At 53.9% G+C, this 16,441-nt stretch overlaps 2 protein-coding genes across 6 annotated transcripts; one reads left to right on the plus strand and one right to left on the minus strand.

Moving 5' to 3' along the window:
- Positions 1-351: 351 nt before the first annotated feature.
- Positions 352-8,448, minus strand: BSDC1 (BSD domain containing 1). Of its 5 annotated transcripts, XM_054395367.1 has the most exons (12): positions 8,438-8,448; positions 8,186-8,246; positions 7,283-7,431; positions 6,857-6,875; positions 6,547-6,717; positions 6,376-6,430; positions 5,942-6,057; positions 5,541-5,609; positions 4,874-4,955; positions 4,141-4,680; positions 3,232-3,335; positions 352-2,338 (listed from the first exon to the last, which is right to left on the minus strand). In XM_054395367.1, the coding sequence occupies exons 1-12, from the start codon at positions 8,446-8,448 to the stop codon at positions 2,306-2,308; spliced, it is 1,410 nt and encodes a 469-aa protein (XP_054251342.1). In that variant the 3' UTR covers positions 352-2,305. The 5 variants fall into 5 exon arrangements, with proteins under 5 accessions (XP_054251342.1, XP_054251343.1, XP_054251345.1 ...); XM_054395368.1 differs by lacking the exon at positions 6,857-6,875 and having other exon boundaries at positions 7,318-7,431; XM_054395370.1 differs by lacking the exons at positions 6,547-6,717; positions 6,857-6,875 and having other exon boundaries at positions 7,315-7,431.
- Positions 8,449-8,964: 516 nt separating this feature from the next.
- On the plus strand, positions 8,965-15,771 carry ZBTB8B (zinc finger and BTB domain containing 8B). Its single transcript, XM_054395411.1, has 3 exons — positions 8,965-9,910; positions 12,825-13,003; positions 15,457-15,771. Exons 1-3 carry the CDS (start codon positions 8,965-8,967, stop codon positions 15,769-15,771), a joined length of 1,440 nt encoding a protein of 479 aa, XP_054251386.1.
- The last annotated feature ends 670 nt before the right edge of the window (positions 15,772-16,441 follow it).

A 16,441-nucleotide genomic window follows, 5' to 3' on the forward strand; every position in this document is an offset into this window, starting at 1 on the left:
CTGCTCTTCCCAGATGGCACAGGAGGTTTCCAAAGTGGTGATAACTTTGGAGGTCAGTGTTTCCTCTCTACCCTGCCCCTCAGGTGGTGGTGCCAGGCCCCTGGCTAGCAGGGACAAGGCTTGGTTCACACTTGGGCACTTTTATCAGTAGTGGGGAGCAGGGTGCAGACAAGCTCTGAGCAAGCTGGTGGAGTGCAGATCCAGCTGCCCAAGGTTAGGAAACCTTCCAGGAGGTGGGTAGGAGGAAAAGGACATTTAAGCAGCTGCCACAGAACCCCTCTTCAGGTAGCTGTCCCCATCCCACAGGCAAAGGAAACAAAACCACCCAACACAGGCAGAGACTCTGTAGAATTCCTTTAATTGCTGTTAACTGCAAGTCTGTAAAAGGTTTGGAGAAAGTCATAGTTACAAAACTACCAGCTGTTAGAATTGTTCCTGGTTTTCACCCCAGCTAGAAAAGGCTCAGGGAGGTGCAGAGTAGTTCAGAACAGGGAATATTGCACAGACAACCAAATGGTTAATTTGACTTCTAAAGAGAGAGAAAAAGAAAACCCCAAAAGTGACACAGATCAGAGCACTGCACCCTGGGAGCTCTGCTGCAGACCCAGGGATCTCAACCATCAACCCCAGAGGGAGTACAGCCCCTCCAGTGTCACCCCCACACTGGTGTCACCTCCCACAATAGGTTTTCCAGCTACAGCTGTATTTGAGCCCAGGCCAGGGTGAGGCCACAGCACATTTCAGAGGCTTGGCTGGGCCCACCATGAACCAAGCAGAAGAGTTGCAGCTCAGTCCTCATGGGCTTTGCAGGACAGAAATGCTCTCATGTAAGTGCCTGAAGCCACTGCTGCCACCAATTCACCTCTATGGGCAGCTGCAGCTGAGAATCTCCCCAAAGAAGGGGGAATAAAAAAGACCAACCAACCACCCAAAACAAACCCAAACAACCCCAACCCCCAACTTTTCCAAGTGCACCTAAGTGAATGCTATCCAAACCCAGGAGGAAATCCCCAGCTCCAACAAAGCAGCCCTGGGAGGGGCAGAAGGACAAAGGCAGCATGTATAAAACCACCACCCAGAAGGCCAGAGACAGCAGTGAGGGCTCTGTCACTGCATCAGCAACATCTTGAGGAGCATCTTGTGGTGTTAGAAGGGAACTGCCCCCAAAAAAAGAGAGGCCACAGGTCTGAAGGAAGCATTGCAAGCAGCCATGGGGGCCTAAGCAAAGGAACCCAAGTGAGGCTTGTGAGCCTGGTGGCTGTGGGGACAGGCAGGACACAAGGGCTCAGGTGAGGGGACAAAGTCTCAGTCAACAGGTACCACACATACTCTGGTGCTTTGCCTCCTCCTGGGCTGGGAGAGGGAAGGGCCAAGCCTCAGCAGCAAGGCAGAGGTTAAAGCAGTCAGTGGGTCTGACTGGGGCTTGGCAAGGGTTGAACTGGGCAGCACAAAGCAGGGGTGCTGCTCCCAGCGTGACCCAAAGCACTGCTGGCCCCAGAAGAGTTCAAGTAAGAGCAAGCCACAAGTATTCTGTTGGAGAATTTAACCAGAAGTACACAAAACCCAGCAGAAGGCAGCAGTGCAGGGGAAAGCAGCAGGCCATGGGACAGGAGCTGCCGTGAGAAAAAGCTTCCAAGATGAAAAGCCAGGCAGAAGCTCAGGATTTGGCAGGGAGTTTGGCTCCTTCCAGCCCAGCTGTGAGTTAAAGCCACAAGCCAGCTGCCTTTCTTGGCAGCAAAGTGCAGCACAGCAGAAGGGGCTTTGACTGCAGCATCTCCAGCCCCCAGCCTCATCCTGCACCAGGAAGGTTACTTCAGGGAGGGCCTGGTGAGCAGCACAGAGCAGGGAGTGAGCAGCCACAGCTTCCACCCAGCAGCTGCTGTGCTGTGTCTCGTGCACACACACAAGCAGACAACCAGCCAAGAGGGTAATCTGGTGGCACCAAGCAATCCTGCCATGTGCCTGGGTGCCCAGCTCACTCCAGGGACCCCTCACTGCATCACATCTGCCTCCACATCTGCCTCCACCCAGCAGGCTGGGGCAGTCAGCTTTGGCTTGGCCAGTCTCTAGGACCTACTGAGAAGATGGGCTCCCTAGCAGCTAAGTGTAGGAGTGAACTCTTGCTTCCTCCTCCTCCAGGTCTGAAGGAGTCGCTCAAGCTGCCCACAGGATTTAGCAGGAATGAAAACTCCTCCAGCCTGGACTGCAGTCCCCAGCACAGTCACACACAAAGGAACAGCTGGGCCGTGGTACCTCACATTTGATGGTGGAAATGAGCCTGTGACACACACTGGAAGCAGTTGCTCTATTCCCAGTCTTCCCACTCTTCATCTTCCAGCTGCAAACAAGAGTAAAAACATCAACTCAACAGCCACCTGCAGCAGAGCCTCCTGCCCTGGGCACCCAAGTCAGCAGAGAGCCTGACACATCCACACCCCTCCCCACAGCGATCTGCTCCCCGGGCAGCTTGCAGACTCATCCCTCTCCAAGCATGCTCCAGCCAACACCCACAGCTCCCAGGGTGAGATCCCAAGCTCAGCCCATCCTCCAAGAGCAAGTCACTCCTTTGAGAAGCCTCCTGTGAGCTGCTCCAGGCAGGCAGCTGCCTGCTGCAAGTGCAGCCTTGGGGTCGCTCAGCCTGGAGAGGAGAAGGCTCCAGAAAACCTTCTTGTGGCCTTTCAGTACTTCAAGGGTTCAGTAAGAAAGTTGAGGATAGGATGAGGGGTGATGGTTTGAAACTAGAAAGAGGAAGATTCAGGCTGGAGAGAAAGAAGAAATTTCTTATGCTGAGGGTGGTGAGACCCTGGCCCAGGTTGCTCAGAGAGGTAAGAGATGTGCCAACCCCTGAACCATTGCAGGTCAGGCTGGTTGTGGCTCTCAGCAACCTGCTCTAGTTGGGGATGTCCCTGCTGACTGCAGGAGGGGTGGATTGGATGAACTTTAAGGGTCTCTTCCAACCCAAACCATTCCATGACTTAATTCCCTTCCCAGCCAGCAGCACCCACATCTGACTGCACCGTGAGCCCAGTGGGCTCCATCAGGGGGGCTGGGAGTGGAGCTCACACTGAGGGAGTCACTCTCTTGCTCTGGGGCACTGTGGTCTCCCCTCCACCACCCAGGGGAAAGACCCAACGAGGGCAGAGCTCATGCACCATCAACCCAAGGAGCTGCTGATGGGTTTCTGGGAGCAACCCTCATGGCTGTTTGAGTGAGCAGCTCCCCACAACTCACCTCCTCAGACACTTCCACCTTTGAGAGCGCCAGCTGCACCTCCTCCTCAGTCATGTCCAAATCAAAGTCCTTCTCCCAGTCCTCACTGATGTCAGTGCTGGAACCTGCAACCACAAACAGCACAATTGAGTCTACCAGAGATGCACAAGCTCTCCACATGCTCTGGGCCAAGGCACACAGCTGCCCAGCCTGGTCCCTCCTGCAATTCAGGAGGTTCAGACCTCCCACAGCCTGCCCGAGGAAGCCTCTCCTGTTCCCAAGAGCAAGCTGTCAAGTGGGAGAGGTGGATGCTGAAATGTTCTCTGGCCTGGGAGAAGCAGGATGTGTCATGGTTCAGTCCCACAGAAAACACAACAGAAGACAGCAGTGACTTAGCCATGGGGACTCCCAGAGGCCCCAAGAGAAAGAAGAACCTCCTGAGGCAGAGGAGCAGCAGGGACACTCCTTGGGGTGAACACATTCCCCACACAAACCACAGCAGGCCAGGGACCAAAGGCCTGCTCTGTTCAGCCAGCAGATTTCTTGTCCAGCTTCATTCTGCTCATGATACTTGGCCACTTTGTTGGATCTTGGGTTGATTCCAGTGGCTTTATAATCCTATAACCATCAGGACAATTATTCTGGGAGGCCCTCTGCTGAGGGCAGAACCGCCTGCAAAGAAAGGTTTGTAACCAGTGTCAGAGCTGCAGCACAACCCCCCTCAGGGTCCTGAAGGAGTCTCACCCTCTGTTCTCCCAAGGGAGCACAGGAACAAGGCTCAGGCCATAGCCAGTCTGGGGATCCAACCTTCCTGGGTGATTTTGGCAAACCTCCTTTTCTCCTCCTCCAGCACCACAAACTCAGGCCCTCTCCCCAGCCCTGCCATGGCCAGCAGAAGGCTTCCAGGCCCTGTGCTGGTCCCACACTCACCTTTCTTGCCATTGTTGGAGGGGGTGGACTTCCCACTATCCGAGTTCAGCTCAAAGACTCGGAGATCCGTTGGTCCTTCCTCTTTCAGAGTCTCTGTCCTGCCCTGGGCTCTGCTTTCCACCTCTTTGAGCTCTGTAACAGCCACTGGCTCTGAGGATGCTGCTGACTGCCGTGCAGGTGCAGAAGGATGAGCAGGTTCTGAGGGCTTTGGCAGGGAGCTCTGCTCTTCTGAGGTGGCCTCCAGCAGCCTCTGGGAGAGGTCTCTGGTCCCAGCTGGTTGTGCTCCAGCCTGTAGCTGTGCAGCAGGCACAGAGGCAGGGTTTGCAATCTGAGTCACAAGGGAGACGCTCTCACTGCTCTCAGAGGGGCTGCCCTCTGCTGGGGCTGGCTCCGGGGGGAGGACAGCCCAGCTCTCCTCTGAGGGTCTCTTGGGAGCAGTGGGGTAGCTTCCCTCCAGGCCTGCAGGGGCAGATTCGTTCTCTGCTGCTTCTGGAAATTTGATGTTTGCACAAGGCAGGGGTGACATCCCCAAGAACTCCTCTGTAGGAAGGCAGAAGAGAAGCAAGAGATGTTTCAGCAAGCGCAGCAGCAGCAGCTGGTGGTGCAGCAGGGCTGGCTGCAGCTGGGCTGGGAGCTGAATTTGTGGGAATGAGGAGGAGCCACCACCCTCTCTAACTGAGACCTTCCAAGGTCTACGTGAGCCCTCCCACAGATCCCCAGCCACTTGCCTCACCTTCATCCTCTTCCCAGCCTGGCTCCTCTTGGTGAATGCTCTGCTCTGCTCGCTGCTTCAGAGCCTCCCTCCGGGCTTCATCCTGCAGGGAACTCAGTGTCAGCAGCTGCTCACCTGCCCAGCACTTTAGCACCACTGACAACGAGGTCACAGACAAGGCAGCCAGATCTCTGCTTTTCCAGTAGCAGTATCTTAGAATCACAGAATTGGTTTGGGTGGCAAAGACCTTTAAGATCATTGAGTCCAAGCATTCTCTAACTCTACCACAGCTGCTGCTAAGCCCTGCCCTTCAGCACATCTCTGCCTCTTTAAAACACCTCCAGGGACGGGGATTCAATCACGTCACTGGGGGGCCTGTTGCAGTGTCTGAGAACCCTTTCAGTGAAAAAGTTTCTCCCAATGCCCAACCTATACCTCCCCTGGTACAGCTTGTGGTGACCTCCTCTCATCCTGTCACTTGTTCCTTGGAAGGAGAGACCAATCCCCATCTGTCTCCAGCCTCCTTTCAGCAAGTTGTAGAGAGCCAGAAGGTCTCCCCTCAGCCTCCTTTTCTCCAGGCTGAACAACCTCAGTTCCCTCAGCCTCTCCTCACAGGACTTGTTCCCCAGACTCCCTTTGGTCTGCATCAGAGAGGTCCCTGGCTGCAGCCAGCCAGCTCCTGACCTACCTGCTCCAGGCGATGCACTTTGTAGAAGTAGCGCTGCCAGAATTCCGAATGGGAAACAGCCACCGGGACCTGGACGTGGGAAACACCAGGAGTCAGTCCAGAGGGAGGGCTGTGGTTGCTGCCTTGCTGTCCTCTCCTACCCTCCCAAGCCTTGCAGTGACTCTCATAACCTGTGCAAGGCTTGGGAGTGAGCTGGCAGAGGCTCTGGCACACGTCAGCTACAGAGGAGCTCCGGTTCCAGGCCCGTGACAAAGCAGGGAAGAACACAACCTGCTGTGCCACCTTACCACACAACCAGAGCCCTTTCCACCACCAGCTCCGTGGCCCAAGCAGCTCAGCACTTCCTTGCACCATTCCCTGACTCAGAAGCTGCCTGCTAAAGGAGCTGGGCAGGGCCTTACCATTTTGGTGTAGAGAGCCCTGATGGAAGGGCTGGTTGCCAGCAGCTCTGCAATCTCCCCTTTCTTCTCCTCTAGGTCAAACTGGGAGAGCCAGGCCCCAAGGAGCTCAGCAGGACCTGCAGAGGACAAGCAGAGAGCTAAAAGCCCTTGGAACAAACAAGGCAGGAACACTTTTAAGAAGCTTCATTAGAAGGATGCTGGAGGCCAGACCAGCTGAGGTGAGCAAGAGGCAAAAAAGGAAGGAGACAAGGCTGAACCCAGCCAGTTTAAACACAGGGCCAGTTTAAACTAGGCCAATAAACTCTCAGTCTAAGCTAGTCCCCTACATCATAGGGGGACCTCTCCACAAACACTGCCCACAGCCAAGCTGTAGGTACTCCAGGCCAGCCCACAGACCCCACACAAACTCTGCCAAGACCCTCCCCACCCCATACCATCAGGTTCGTTGCAGTAGGTGGCTGGGTCTGATTGGAGGCTGTAGAGGCGAGCCTGGAGGAGGAGACAGAAAGGGCAGAACTGTCAGTGGGGAGGCAGCAGCAAAGCCTGAGAGGACAGGAGTTGGGATTCTGCATCCCAGAGAGAAGCTCTGGGAACGGGGCCCTCACCTTGGCACTGTCGTAGGGCTCGGTGGTACCTGAGGGCGTTGCCATCAGCGTTATGACGTCGCAGTCAATGGTCTTGTCCGGGGAGGGAGCAAAGGTGTCTGAGATGACCCCCAGGAAGTCAGAGATCCCCTTCCTCACCTTTTCAGTTGCACCTGAGGAACCTTCAGTCCTCTGGAGGGATACAAGCAGCACAGTGTAAGGAGCATTGCCCGCAGCAGCAGGACAAGTGTCAGTCCTGTAAGGGTGCAAGAGATCTCTGCCTGCAGAAAACGCTGAGGACATGGCTGTGTGGCCAGGGCTGGGCCAGGACAAGGCTGTGGGGGCAAGCACTAGCCCCAGGTGACAGTGGGGCAGGCAGGCCTTGAAACAGGCTTGTGGGGAGCTGAGCCTAGGCTTTGTAGGGAAGGACAGAGCCAGGTTTGGGGACTGGCTGGTTTGGGATCTGGGCTGTGACAGCAGCAGATGTACAGGACTAGAGCTTGGGAAGAGATCCACTGTGGTACTACAGTGACACACACCACAGAGACAGGGAAGGCACTGGGAACCTTTCTCCAGTCAGACACAGAGGTTCCTCCCCATTATAGCACAGGAAGCCCACCCACTGCTCAGCAGCAAATCCACACTAGGGAGGAAGTCTGACACCTGGAGCTCATGGTCATACAGCAGGGGGTGTTCAAGGGATCACATCCCCAGGGGCAGGTACATCCTATTCACACCTCCCTTTGCTTTCTGTCACAAGGAGCCCAGCTCTCTTGCTCCTCTACTCACTGCCAGCTTGTCCTTGACCACACTGGCTGTAGCAGCAATGGTGCAGGCTGTGTCATGCTGCACAACTTGAGTGAACTCTGCCAGGTCCCTTTTCATGAATTCCAAAGCTTCTGTGGACTGTAAGAAAAAGACAGAGGGATTGTGTAACCTTTTCACTCTTCAGCAAAGCTGAGGGCACTCTAGGAACACCTGACACGTTAGAAAGGTTAAGGTGCAAGAGGTTTTAACCCTTACCCAAACAGCTGCAACAAGTGATGTTGTAAGAACCACCATCACAAAGTGGTGGGGGTTGGAAGGGACCTCTGGAGATCATCTAGTCCAACCCCCACGGTGAGGATAGGACTCAAACCCACACATAGGGAACAACAATGGAAACAGCTATGCCCAAAACATGTCACTGGGGTGGTGATTTTTCAGGATGAGAATACAAAGAGACAGGGTAGGAAAAACCTTGTTCTGAGTTCTGTGTATAATTAACACGAGCAGTGGTGTCACAGGCAGGAAATTACACATCAGAAAGCAATGTCCTCCCTGCTCAGGTGGTGATTTGTACACCAACAGAACTCAACATCGGTCAGGTCAGAAAAACACTGAGTTGTAACAAATACAGCCCAGCTCCCCCTAGGTGCACCGATAGGGCTTTCTGCCGGGGCCTCGGGCTGCGCCCCTGCCACCCGCCCCTATTAAGTACGGGCAGTCACCCAGGCCAGGCTCTGAAGGCACCAAAGCCACTGAGGACAAAGCCGCTCTTAAGGCCTCATCCCACAGTCCACGAGGAGCGCGGTGCAATGCTTGCAGGGGTCCGGGCATCGGGTCCCGAGGGGCCGCCCCGCAGCCCCGTCCCGTCCCGTCCCCTCCCACCTCCTCCTACCTTCTCCTTGACAGCTTGGTAACTCTGCTGTAGCCAGCTCCGCCACCAGCTCGCATCCTCCCTGCCCGGGGACACATGCGTCAGGCAGAGCCCCACCGCAGCCCCGCCAGGGCCCCACCCACCACCCAGGTCCCGCCGCGCCGCCCCTCGAGGTCGGACCCTCTCCCACCGTCCCCAAGCCCGGCCCCTCCCCCACCACCGCTGTCCCTCTCGCTCCGGGCCCGGCCACCCCCCGAGCACCGCCGCACTCACCCCTCCGCCATCTTGGCGGGCTGACGTCACCAATATTTACCGACCCCTCACCCCGCAGGTCCCGCCCCCGTGGCGGTTACTTCTGTAACGTCACTTCCTGCCCCTCTGCCCAGGGGGGGCGGGTGGTAGTGGCCGGCGGTACGGTGGCCGGGAGGGAGCGGGAGGGCGGCTGGCGATTGAGGAGGTGAGCTGCGAACCGTGAGCGCGGGCGTGCTCCGGGGATGCCGGGTTATGGGGAGGAAAAACCGGCCGGGAGCGTAGAAGGAGTGAGGGTCCGTGGGGAGGTGGCGGCGTCGCGGCTGCTTCTGGCTCCTCCGGTTCCCGCTGTCCAGGAGTGACCCTCGGGCTCAGCGGAGAGGCTGGGTGGGTCGGTCCTCGGGAGCTGATGGTGCTTTCTCGTTGACCCTGGCAGCGAGCAGCGGCGGCGGTGGTGGGTGGGTCTGTCTGTCGTTTCCCGGGAGTTCTCCTGCTTGACGGTGCCTTCTGGTTGACCCAGGCAGCGAGCAGAGGCAGCGGCGGCGGGAGCGATGGAGATGCAGTCGTACTACACCAAGCTGCTGGGAGAGCTCAACGAGCAGCGCAAGAGGGACTTCTTCTGTGACTGCAGCATCATCGTGGAGGGGAGGATCTTCAAAGCGCACAAAAACATTCTGTTTGCCAACAGCGGCTACTTCCGAGCCCTGCTGATTCACTACATCCAAGACAGCGGACGCCACAGCACCGCCTCCCTGGACATTGTCACCTCAGAGGCCTTCTCCATCATCCTCGATTTCCTTTATTCCGGGAAGCTCGATCTCTGCGGGGAGAACGTTATCGAGGTGATGTCTGCAGCTAGCTATCTGCAGATGACCGATGTGGTCAACTTCTGCAAAACTTACATAAGGTCCTCCTTAGATATTTGCAGGAAAATAGAAAGAGAAGCTGCTTTTTACCAGGCTGATAGTGGGAGTGCTAGCTCTGCGAGAGAGGGCACCTCCTACAGCTCCAAGAGCCAGTGCTCTGCCTCTGTCTCTTCCCTGCAGGAAAAGGAAAGGATTTCGGATTGCCAAAGGGATCCTCCCTGCGGGGAGTGCAGCAGCTGCCATCCCTTGGAGCTGGTGGTCAGAGACCCTGTGAGCAGCGACTCTCCAGATGATGCCAACTCCTCCCTGCCCAAAGTGGTGGAACCCAAAGTCGAGTTTGACTCTGATGAAGTGGAGGTGGAAGTCGGTGGCCGGCTGCCCCAGTACCCCACCCCACTGTCCCTTGAGCAGATGGAAGAGGGCCTGCAGGGTGGGCAGGCCGTGGACCTGGCCTGCAATAACTATCACATGAAACAGTTCCTAGAGGCCCTGCTGCGCAACAGCTCAGCTCAGAGGAAGGATGATGTGGTTCATCACTTTGTCCGGGGCTTTGAGGGTAGGCCAGAGGATGCAGGGGTAGCCATGAGTTCCATGATGGACATTCACAGCGACTGGTATGGTGAGGACACAGGTGAGAGGACTCTGGGGGGTGTAGTCTGTACAACTGAGGTGAAAACCTACTTAGCTGTGCCACTTCCTTTGTTACTCTCCTTCTTGTTCAGGGGTCTGTTGCTGACTATTATGCCTTAGCAAAATAAATGATTGTTCTGGACTTCAAAAGCAAGCTGTACTCATTTATTCAGTGCAGCATTTGGCAGGTAAGGATTTCTAACAGCTTTCCCAAGTCTCTTTGAACCAGGTCCTGGAGCTTGGTGTTGGTGACACTGCTTTAATAAAACTCCCCTGGGACCTTGTTGAGTTCTTTCGACGTTATGAGAGGAAGAAATTTTTTTGTTGGTGGTATAAAGAGCGATTGGAAAGATAAATGGAGCTGCCACAAGAGGGATCTGCTGTGGAGCCTGCCAGAGCACAACAACTCCTTCCACTGGAGCTCCTGCCAGCAGCTCAGTTGCTGGATGATATCTGTTTGTTGATACTTTCAACTTCAAAAAGGCAGAAATTTGGTTTATTCTATAGCAAGTGAGCTTTAAACTCCGTGGTGTTGGTAAAGACAAGGATTAACTTTTACTTCTAGTGGCAGACTCATTTTTCAGCTGCTGTCACCTGGGGTTCTGCTGCTCTGCCAAGCCCAGGCCCCAGCTGGGATGTGTCATGCCAGCAGGAGATCTCTCCTAGGAGCAGTGTCAGGGACCTGGAGAAGGTGTTCACATCTGTACACATCTCTCCTGAAGTGGACGATAAGGATCTGGGCATTTTATCTGCTGCTGGTAACATGGCACCCAACTTGCCTCATCCAAACTGCCTCATGGAGGATGGGAGGTGGCTCTGCAAGTGCCATCAGGATGTGAGAAAGGAGATAGTGGTGCAGGCAGCAGAGAAGAAATGTGCCACTCAATATTCTACTCTAGGTAGCAAGCTTATGTTCAGAGAGTCATAGAACAGCTGGGTTGGAAGGGACCTTAAAGATCATCTAGGCCCCACCATGGCCATGGACACCTTCCATTAGATCAAGTTGCTCAAGGCTTCATGTTCATATCATGCATGCATCATGTCCATGCCAAGCATGCATCTGTGATCTTAAAGCCAATCAACCAAATGTTCTCTCTCACTGCTTTAAAAATAAGGCATCTGGGAACATCACAAATCCAGTCTTAAAGTCACCAACCCCCTGAAGTTATCAGAAGTGCTGCCCCCAGGTCACTCCTGTGGGTTGTGGTGTGTAGCAAGGCAGGAGCATCTCACACACAAACCTTGCTTGCTTGCTTCCTCTCTTAAAATCTTGTTAATGAGTCACTGGAAGGGAAATGCTTCTGGAAAGTCATAGAAACCATCAGGGGTTGTGACAAGGCAGTAGAAATTGTGTTTAGCAGAATGGGAGTCTCTCTTCTCTGCTTGTGGTGGTGCTCCTGCTGCTTTCACAAGACACCTGGAGTGAGACAGACAAAGTCCTGATGAAGGCTCTCTCCTGCATTCAGCCTGACAGGTGAGAGCAATGCCACTTCCTTCCAAGTGTCCACAAGTGTTCAGTCATCCTGGTCCCCTTCACAGCTGGGGGAGGGTGAACAGGCACCTCTGGAGAGCCTGGAAGCAAAGGAGGTCCAAGAAGTGCTTTTCTTCTTCTAAATGGAGCTCTAAATGCCCAGCAGTGGTTAGCAACACCTTGTAGGTGCAGAGTGGAGGGAGGTTTGTTTCACCCCCACCTTAATGCTGGCCACTCGCTTTTACTGAGACTGGGTTGGCCAAACCTTAGCAGAAGGAATGTTCTCTGCAGCCCCACCTGCTTTGGTGTAACTCAAGGAGCTCAGGGCTTGCTGTGGAAGCACTTCCGTGAGTCAGTAACAGGAACAGGGAGAGCTAAACTTTTATAGAACATCTCAACCTGTTGTGCTGGAGAGGGGAAGCTCAGTCTGGGCTGCTGCTGCAGCAAAACGTGGCAAGAGCTCTGGCTCTGGACAATGTGAGCTTCAAATTCAATTCTCTCTTTCTTTTTGCACCCAACTTCCTACATCAGATACTGCTTTTGGAGTCGAGGGAAAGGCTCATCAGCAAATATCACCAAGTGGAGTCCTTCAGCTTCTCACTTCCAATAGTAAGGCTCAAAGGAGTGGCAGCAGAAGCAAGGATTTGGATTCTCAGGTGGCTTCCCCACATTCATTTTGTTCACTTTGGGAGAGCAGATGAGAAGTATTTGTTCTGCTTATGGTTGGTGTTCAAGATTTTCATTTCTAAAGCTGTTTGTGGCTGATGGTGTCTCAGAAAGTCTCCCGTTTGCCTTTTATGACTGACAGTGCAGAAACCACACTGAACTACAGGTTGGATAGGAGGAACAATTTCTTTGCTGCAGGAGTGGTCTCCCAGGCAGGTGGTGGAGTCCTCATCCCTGGAGGTGTTCAAGAAATGAGATGTGGCACTTCAGGACATGGTTTAACGGTGGTGGAGGCGTTAGGTAGGAGGTTGGATTTGATGATCTCAGAGGTCTTTTCCAACCTTGACAAGTTCTACACTATTCTGGCACTTGAATAGCTTCTGAAAACAAACCTGATTTGTTATCTCTGTTGTGAGCCAGCTCCCTTAGAGTGTCAGCAACGTTGAGCATAGGCAGGCTGAGGTCTGAGGGACTTCTGCAGCAGCAGCAAGTTGTCTCCTGAAATTGCACAGCCACCAGGAATCCCAGGTGAGCCAGAGAGGGCAAAGCACTGACTTCATTTGCTTTAGCTACTAACTGACCTCCCCCTCTCCAGCTTCTGGAGAAGGCTGTGTGGATGTGGCCCTTCAGGCCACGGACTAGTGGCCATGGTGGTCTCGACAGTTGGACTTGACGACCTTGGAGGCAAGCCTCAAATTTGCAGCGAGGAGGAGGAGAAGCCGAGAGAGCTGCGTCTGGTGACCTGCCTGACCTAACTGCCTGTGTTTTCTCCCCCAAGGTGATGTGCTGGTGGTGCCAATCAAGCTGCACAAGTGCCCGTTCTGCCCCTACACGGCGAAGCAGAAGGGGATCCTCAAGCGGCACATCCGCTCGCACACCGGGGAGAGGCCCTACCCCTGCGAGACCTGCGGCAAGCGCTTCACTCGCCAGGAGCACCTCCGGAGCCATGCCCTGAGCGTGAGTCTGAGAGCTTCTCTGGGAAGTTTGGGAATGGTTTTGCTCTTTCCCTGATGGCATCTCCCAGCATAACCTCGGGCAAAGCGGTTGTGGCAGATCCCAGGGCAGCTTTTCTAACAGTTCAGCCCAAGCCACTCACGTTTGGTTCCTTGGTGTTTGTGTAGCTCCAGAGCTTTGTTGCTGGGAATGCTCCCTCCCTGGAGGTGTTCAAGGTCAGGTTGGACGAGGCCTTGAGCTGGTGGGAGGTGTCTCTGCCCATGGCAGGGGGCTTGGAACTGGGTGATCTTGAAGGTCCCTTCCACCCCAACCTGTTCTAGGAATCTGTGAAGTGTGATGGGATCAGAGAACCACTTTGGTTGGCAAAGACCTTTAAGATCCTCCACTCCAACCAGTCTCTAACTCTCCCAAGCCTGGTGCTAAACCATGGCCCTCAGCACCACATCTCTGCCTCTTTTAAACACCTCCAGGGATGGGCATTCAGCCACCTCCCTGGGGAGCCTCTTCCAGCATTTGGTCATCTGCTCTTCAGTGTAATTGATGATGATCTTGGAGGTCTTTTCCAGCCAAGGCAATTCAGTGATTCCATGTACCTGTGTAGCCCCAAATCTTTCTCACTGCACATGTGGTGAGATCCTCTGTCCTTTAGCTTATCATAGAATCACAGAATGGTTTGGGTTGGAAGGGACCTTAAAGCTTATCCAGTTCCAACCCCCCTGCCATGGGCAGGGACACCTCCCACCAGCCCAGGTTGCTCAAGGCTTCATCCAGCCTGGCCTTGAACACTTCCAGGGAGGAGGCATCCACAGCCTCCCTGGGCAACCTGTTGCAATGTCTCCCCACCCTCACTGTCAAGAATTTCTTCCTAATCCCCAGTCTCAACCTCCCTCTCCCATCTCCATTCCCCTTCATCCTATCGCTCCCAGCCCTCGTCAGAAGTCACGCAGTGGGGGTATCAAGAATCAAGAATCAAGAAGGTTGGAAGAGACCTCAAGGATCATCGAGTCCAACCTGTCACCCTACACCTCATGCCTATCTAAACCATGGCACCAAGTGCCACGTCCAATCCCCTCTTGAACACCTCCAGGGATGGTGACTCCACCACCCCCCCAGGCAGCACATTCCAATGGCCAACCACTCTCTCTGTGAAGAACTTTCTCCTCACCTCCAGCCTAAACCTCCCCTGTGCAGCTTGAGACTGAGTCCTCTTGTTCTGGTGCTGCTTGCCTGGGAGAAGAGACCAAACCCCTCCTGGCTACAACCTCCCTTCAGGTAGTTGTAGACAGCAATGAGGTCTCCCCTGAGCCTCCTCTTCTCCAGGCTAAACAGTCCCAGCTCCCTCAGCCTCTCCTCATAGGGCTTGTGCTCAAGGCCTCTCCCCAGCCTCGTTGCCCTTCTCTGGACATGCTCCAGCAATTCAACATCTTTCCTAAACTGAGGGGCCCAGAACTGGACACAGTACTCCAGGTGTGGCCTAACCAGTGCTGTGTACAGGGGTACAATGACCTCCCTGCTCCTGCTGGCCACACTATTCCTGATGCAGGCCAGGATGCCATTGGCTCTCTTGGCCACCTGGGCACACTGCTGGCTCCTGTTCAGCTGCTGTCAACCAGTACCCCCAGGTCCCTTTCCACCTGGCTGCTCTCCAGCCACTCTGACCCCAGCCTGTAGCTCTGCATGGGGTTGTTGTGGCCAAAGTGCAGCACCCAGCACTTGGATTTGTTGAATGCCATCCTGTTGGACTCTGCCCATCTGTCCAGCCTGTCAAGGTCCCTCTGCAGAGCCCTTCTACCTTCTAACAGATCAACTCCTGCTCCCAGCTTGGTGTCATCTGCAAATTTACTAATGATGGACTCAATCCCCTCATCCAGATCATCAATAAAGATATTGAACAGGATGGGGCCCAGTGCTGATCCCTGGGGGACACCACTAGTGACAGGCTGCCAGCTGGATGTGGCACCATTCACCACCACTCTTCTGGGCTCTGCCCTCCAGCCAGTTCCTAACCCAGCGCAGAGTGCTGCTGTCCAAGCCATGGGCTGACAGCTTGGCCAGGAGTTTGCTGTGGGGGACAGTGTCAAAGGCCTTGCTGAAGTCCAGGCAGACTACATCCACAGCCTGCCCCACATCCACCAGGCTGGTCACCTGATCATAGAAGGAGATCAGGTTGGTGAGGCAGGACCTGCCCTTCCTAAATCCATGTTGGCTGGGCCTGATTCCTTGGCTATCCTTCAGGTATGCAGTGATTGCCCCCAAGACAATCTGCTCCATGATTTTCCCTGGCACTGAGGTCAGGCTGACAGGCCTGTAGTTCCCAGGTTCTTCTGTCCGTCCCTTCTTGTGGATGGGCGTAGATGTTTTCCCTATCCTATCTTTCTCCAAACCACCACCCCAGGAAGAGCTAAAGCTGAGGGCAGATTTCCCTTCTCAGCCCAGTGTTTTCTTGCTGCCTCCAGGTGCACCGCTCCAACAAGCCAATTATCTGCAAAGGCTGCAGGAGGACCTTCACCAGCAGCCTGTCCCAAGGGCTGCGCCGCTTCGGCTTGTGCGACAGCTGCACCTGCGTCACCACCACCCACGAGGACTCCATGCCCATCAACCTCAGCCTCGTGGAGCCTTCAGCAGAAGGCCAGGAGAAGGGGGATGCTGAGAATGATTGGCCCATATATGTGGAGTCTGGAGAGGAAAATGATCCAGCTGATGATGATGATGATGGGGATGACAAGCAGGAGATCCACAGGAGCTTGTCGGACCGAGAAACTCTTATGTAGCAATGACAGGAGAGGGGCAGCAGGGACAGAAACCTCTCTGCTTTTAACCCAAAACTCTCTCCTTAACCCAAAACTCTCTGTTTGTGAGACTGAACTGGATTTTGTTACTCCACTGTTTTGGGTTTGTTTTAGGTTTGTTTTGGTCTTGTTTTGGCTTGTTTTTTAGTTTTGGTTTTGTTTGTTTTGGTTTTGGTTTTGTTTGTTTTGGTTTTGGTTTTGTTTGTTTTGGTCTTGTTTTGGTCTGGTTTGGTTTTGTTTGTTTTGGTCTTGTTTTGGTCTGGTTTGGTTTTGTTTGTTTTGGTCTTGTTTTGGTCTTGGTTTGTTTTGGTCTTGTTTTGGTCTTGGTTTGTTTTGGTCTTGGTTTGGTTTGGTCTTGGTTTGGTTTGGTCTTGGTTTGGTTTGGTCTTGGTTTGGTTTTTTAGTCTTGTTTTTGTTTGGTTTGGTTTGGTTTTGCTTTTGCTTTTGTTGTTTTTGTTTGTTTGTTTGTTTGGGTTTGTTTTGGGTCTGTTTTGGGTTTTGTTTTGGTTTTTAAACACAAGAATGGGGAGAATTGGAATTCTTAATGCTTTGAAGTTTTCAGTGCTGTGCACCAGAAATCTGTGAAGAATCTAAGAATCTCTTTTTTTTTTTTTTTTTTTTTTTAATGGGGTAAGCGGGGGAGTGTCACAGA

Source organism: Indicator indicator, chromosome 33 (genome assembly GCF_027791375.1).
Source record: "Indicator indicator isolate 239-I01 chromosome 33, UM_Iind_1.1, whole genome shotgun sequence".
NCBI lineage: Eukaryota > Metazoa > Chordata > Aves > Piciformes > Indicatoridae > Indicator > Indicator indicator.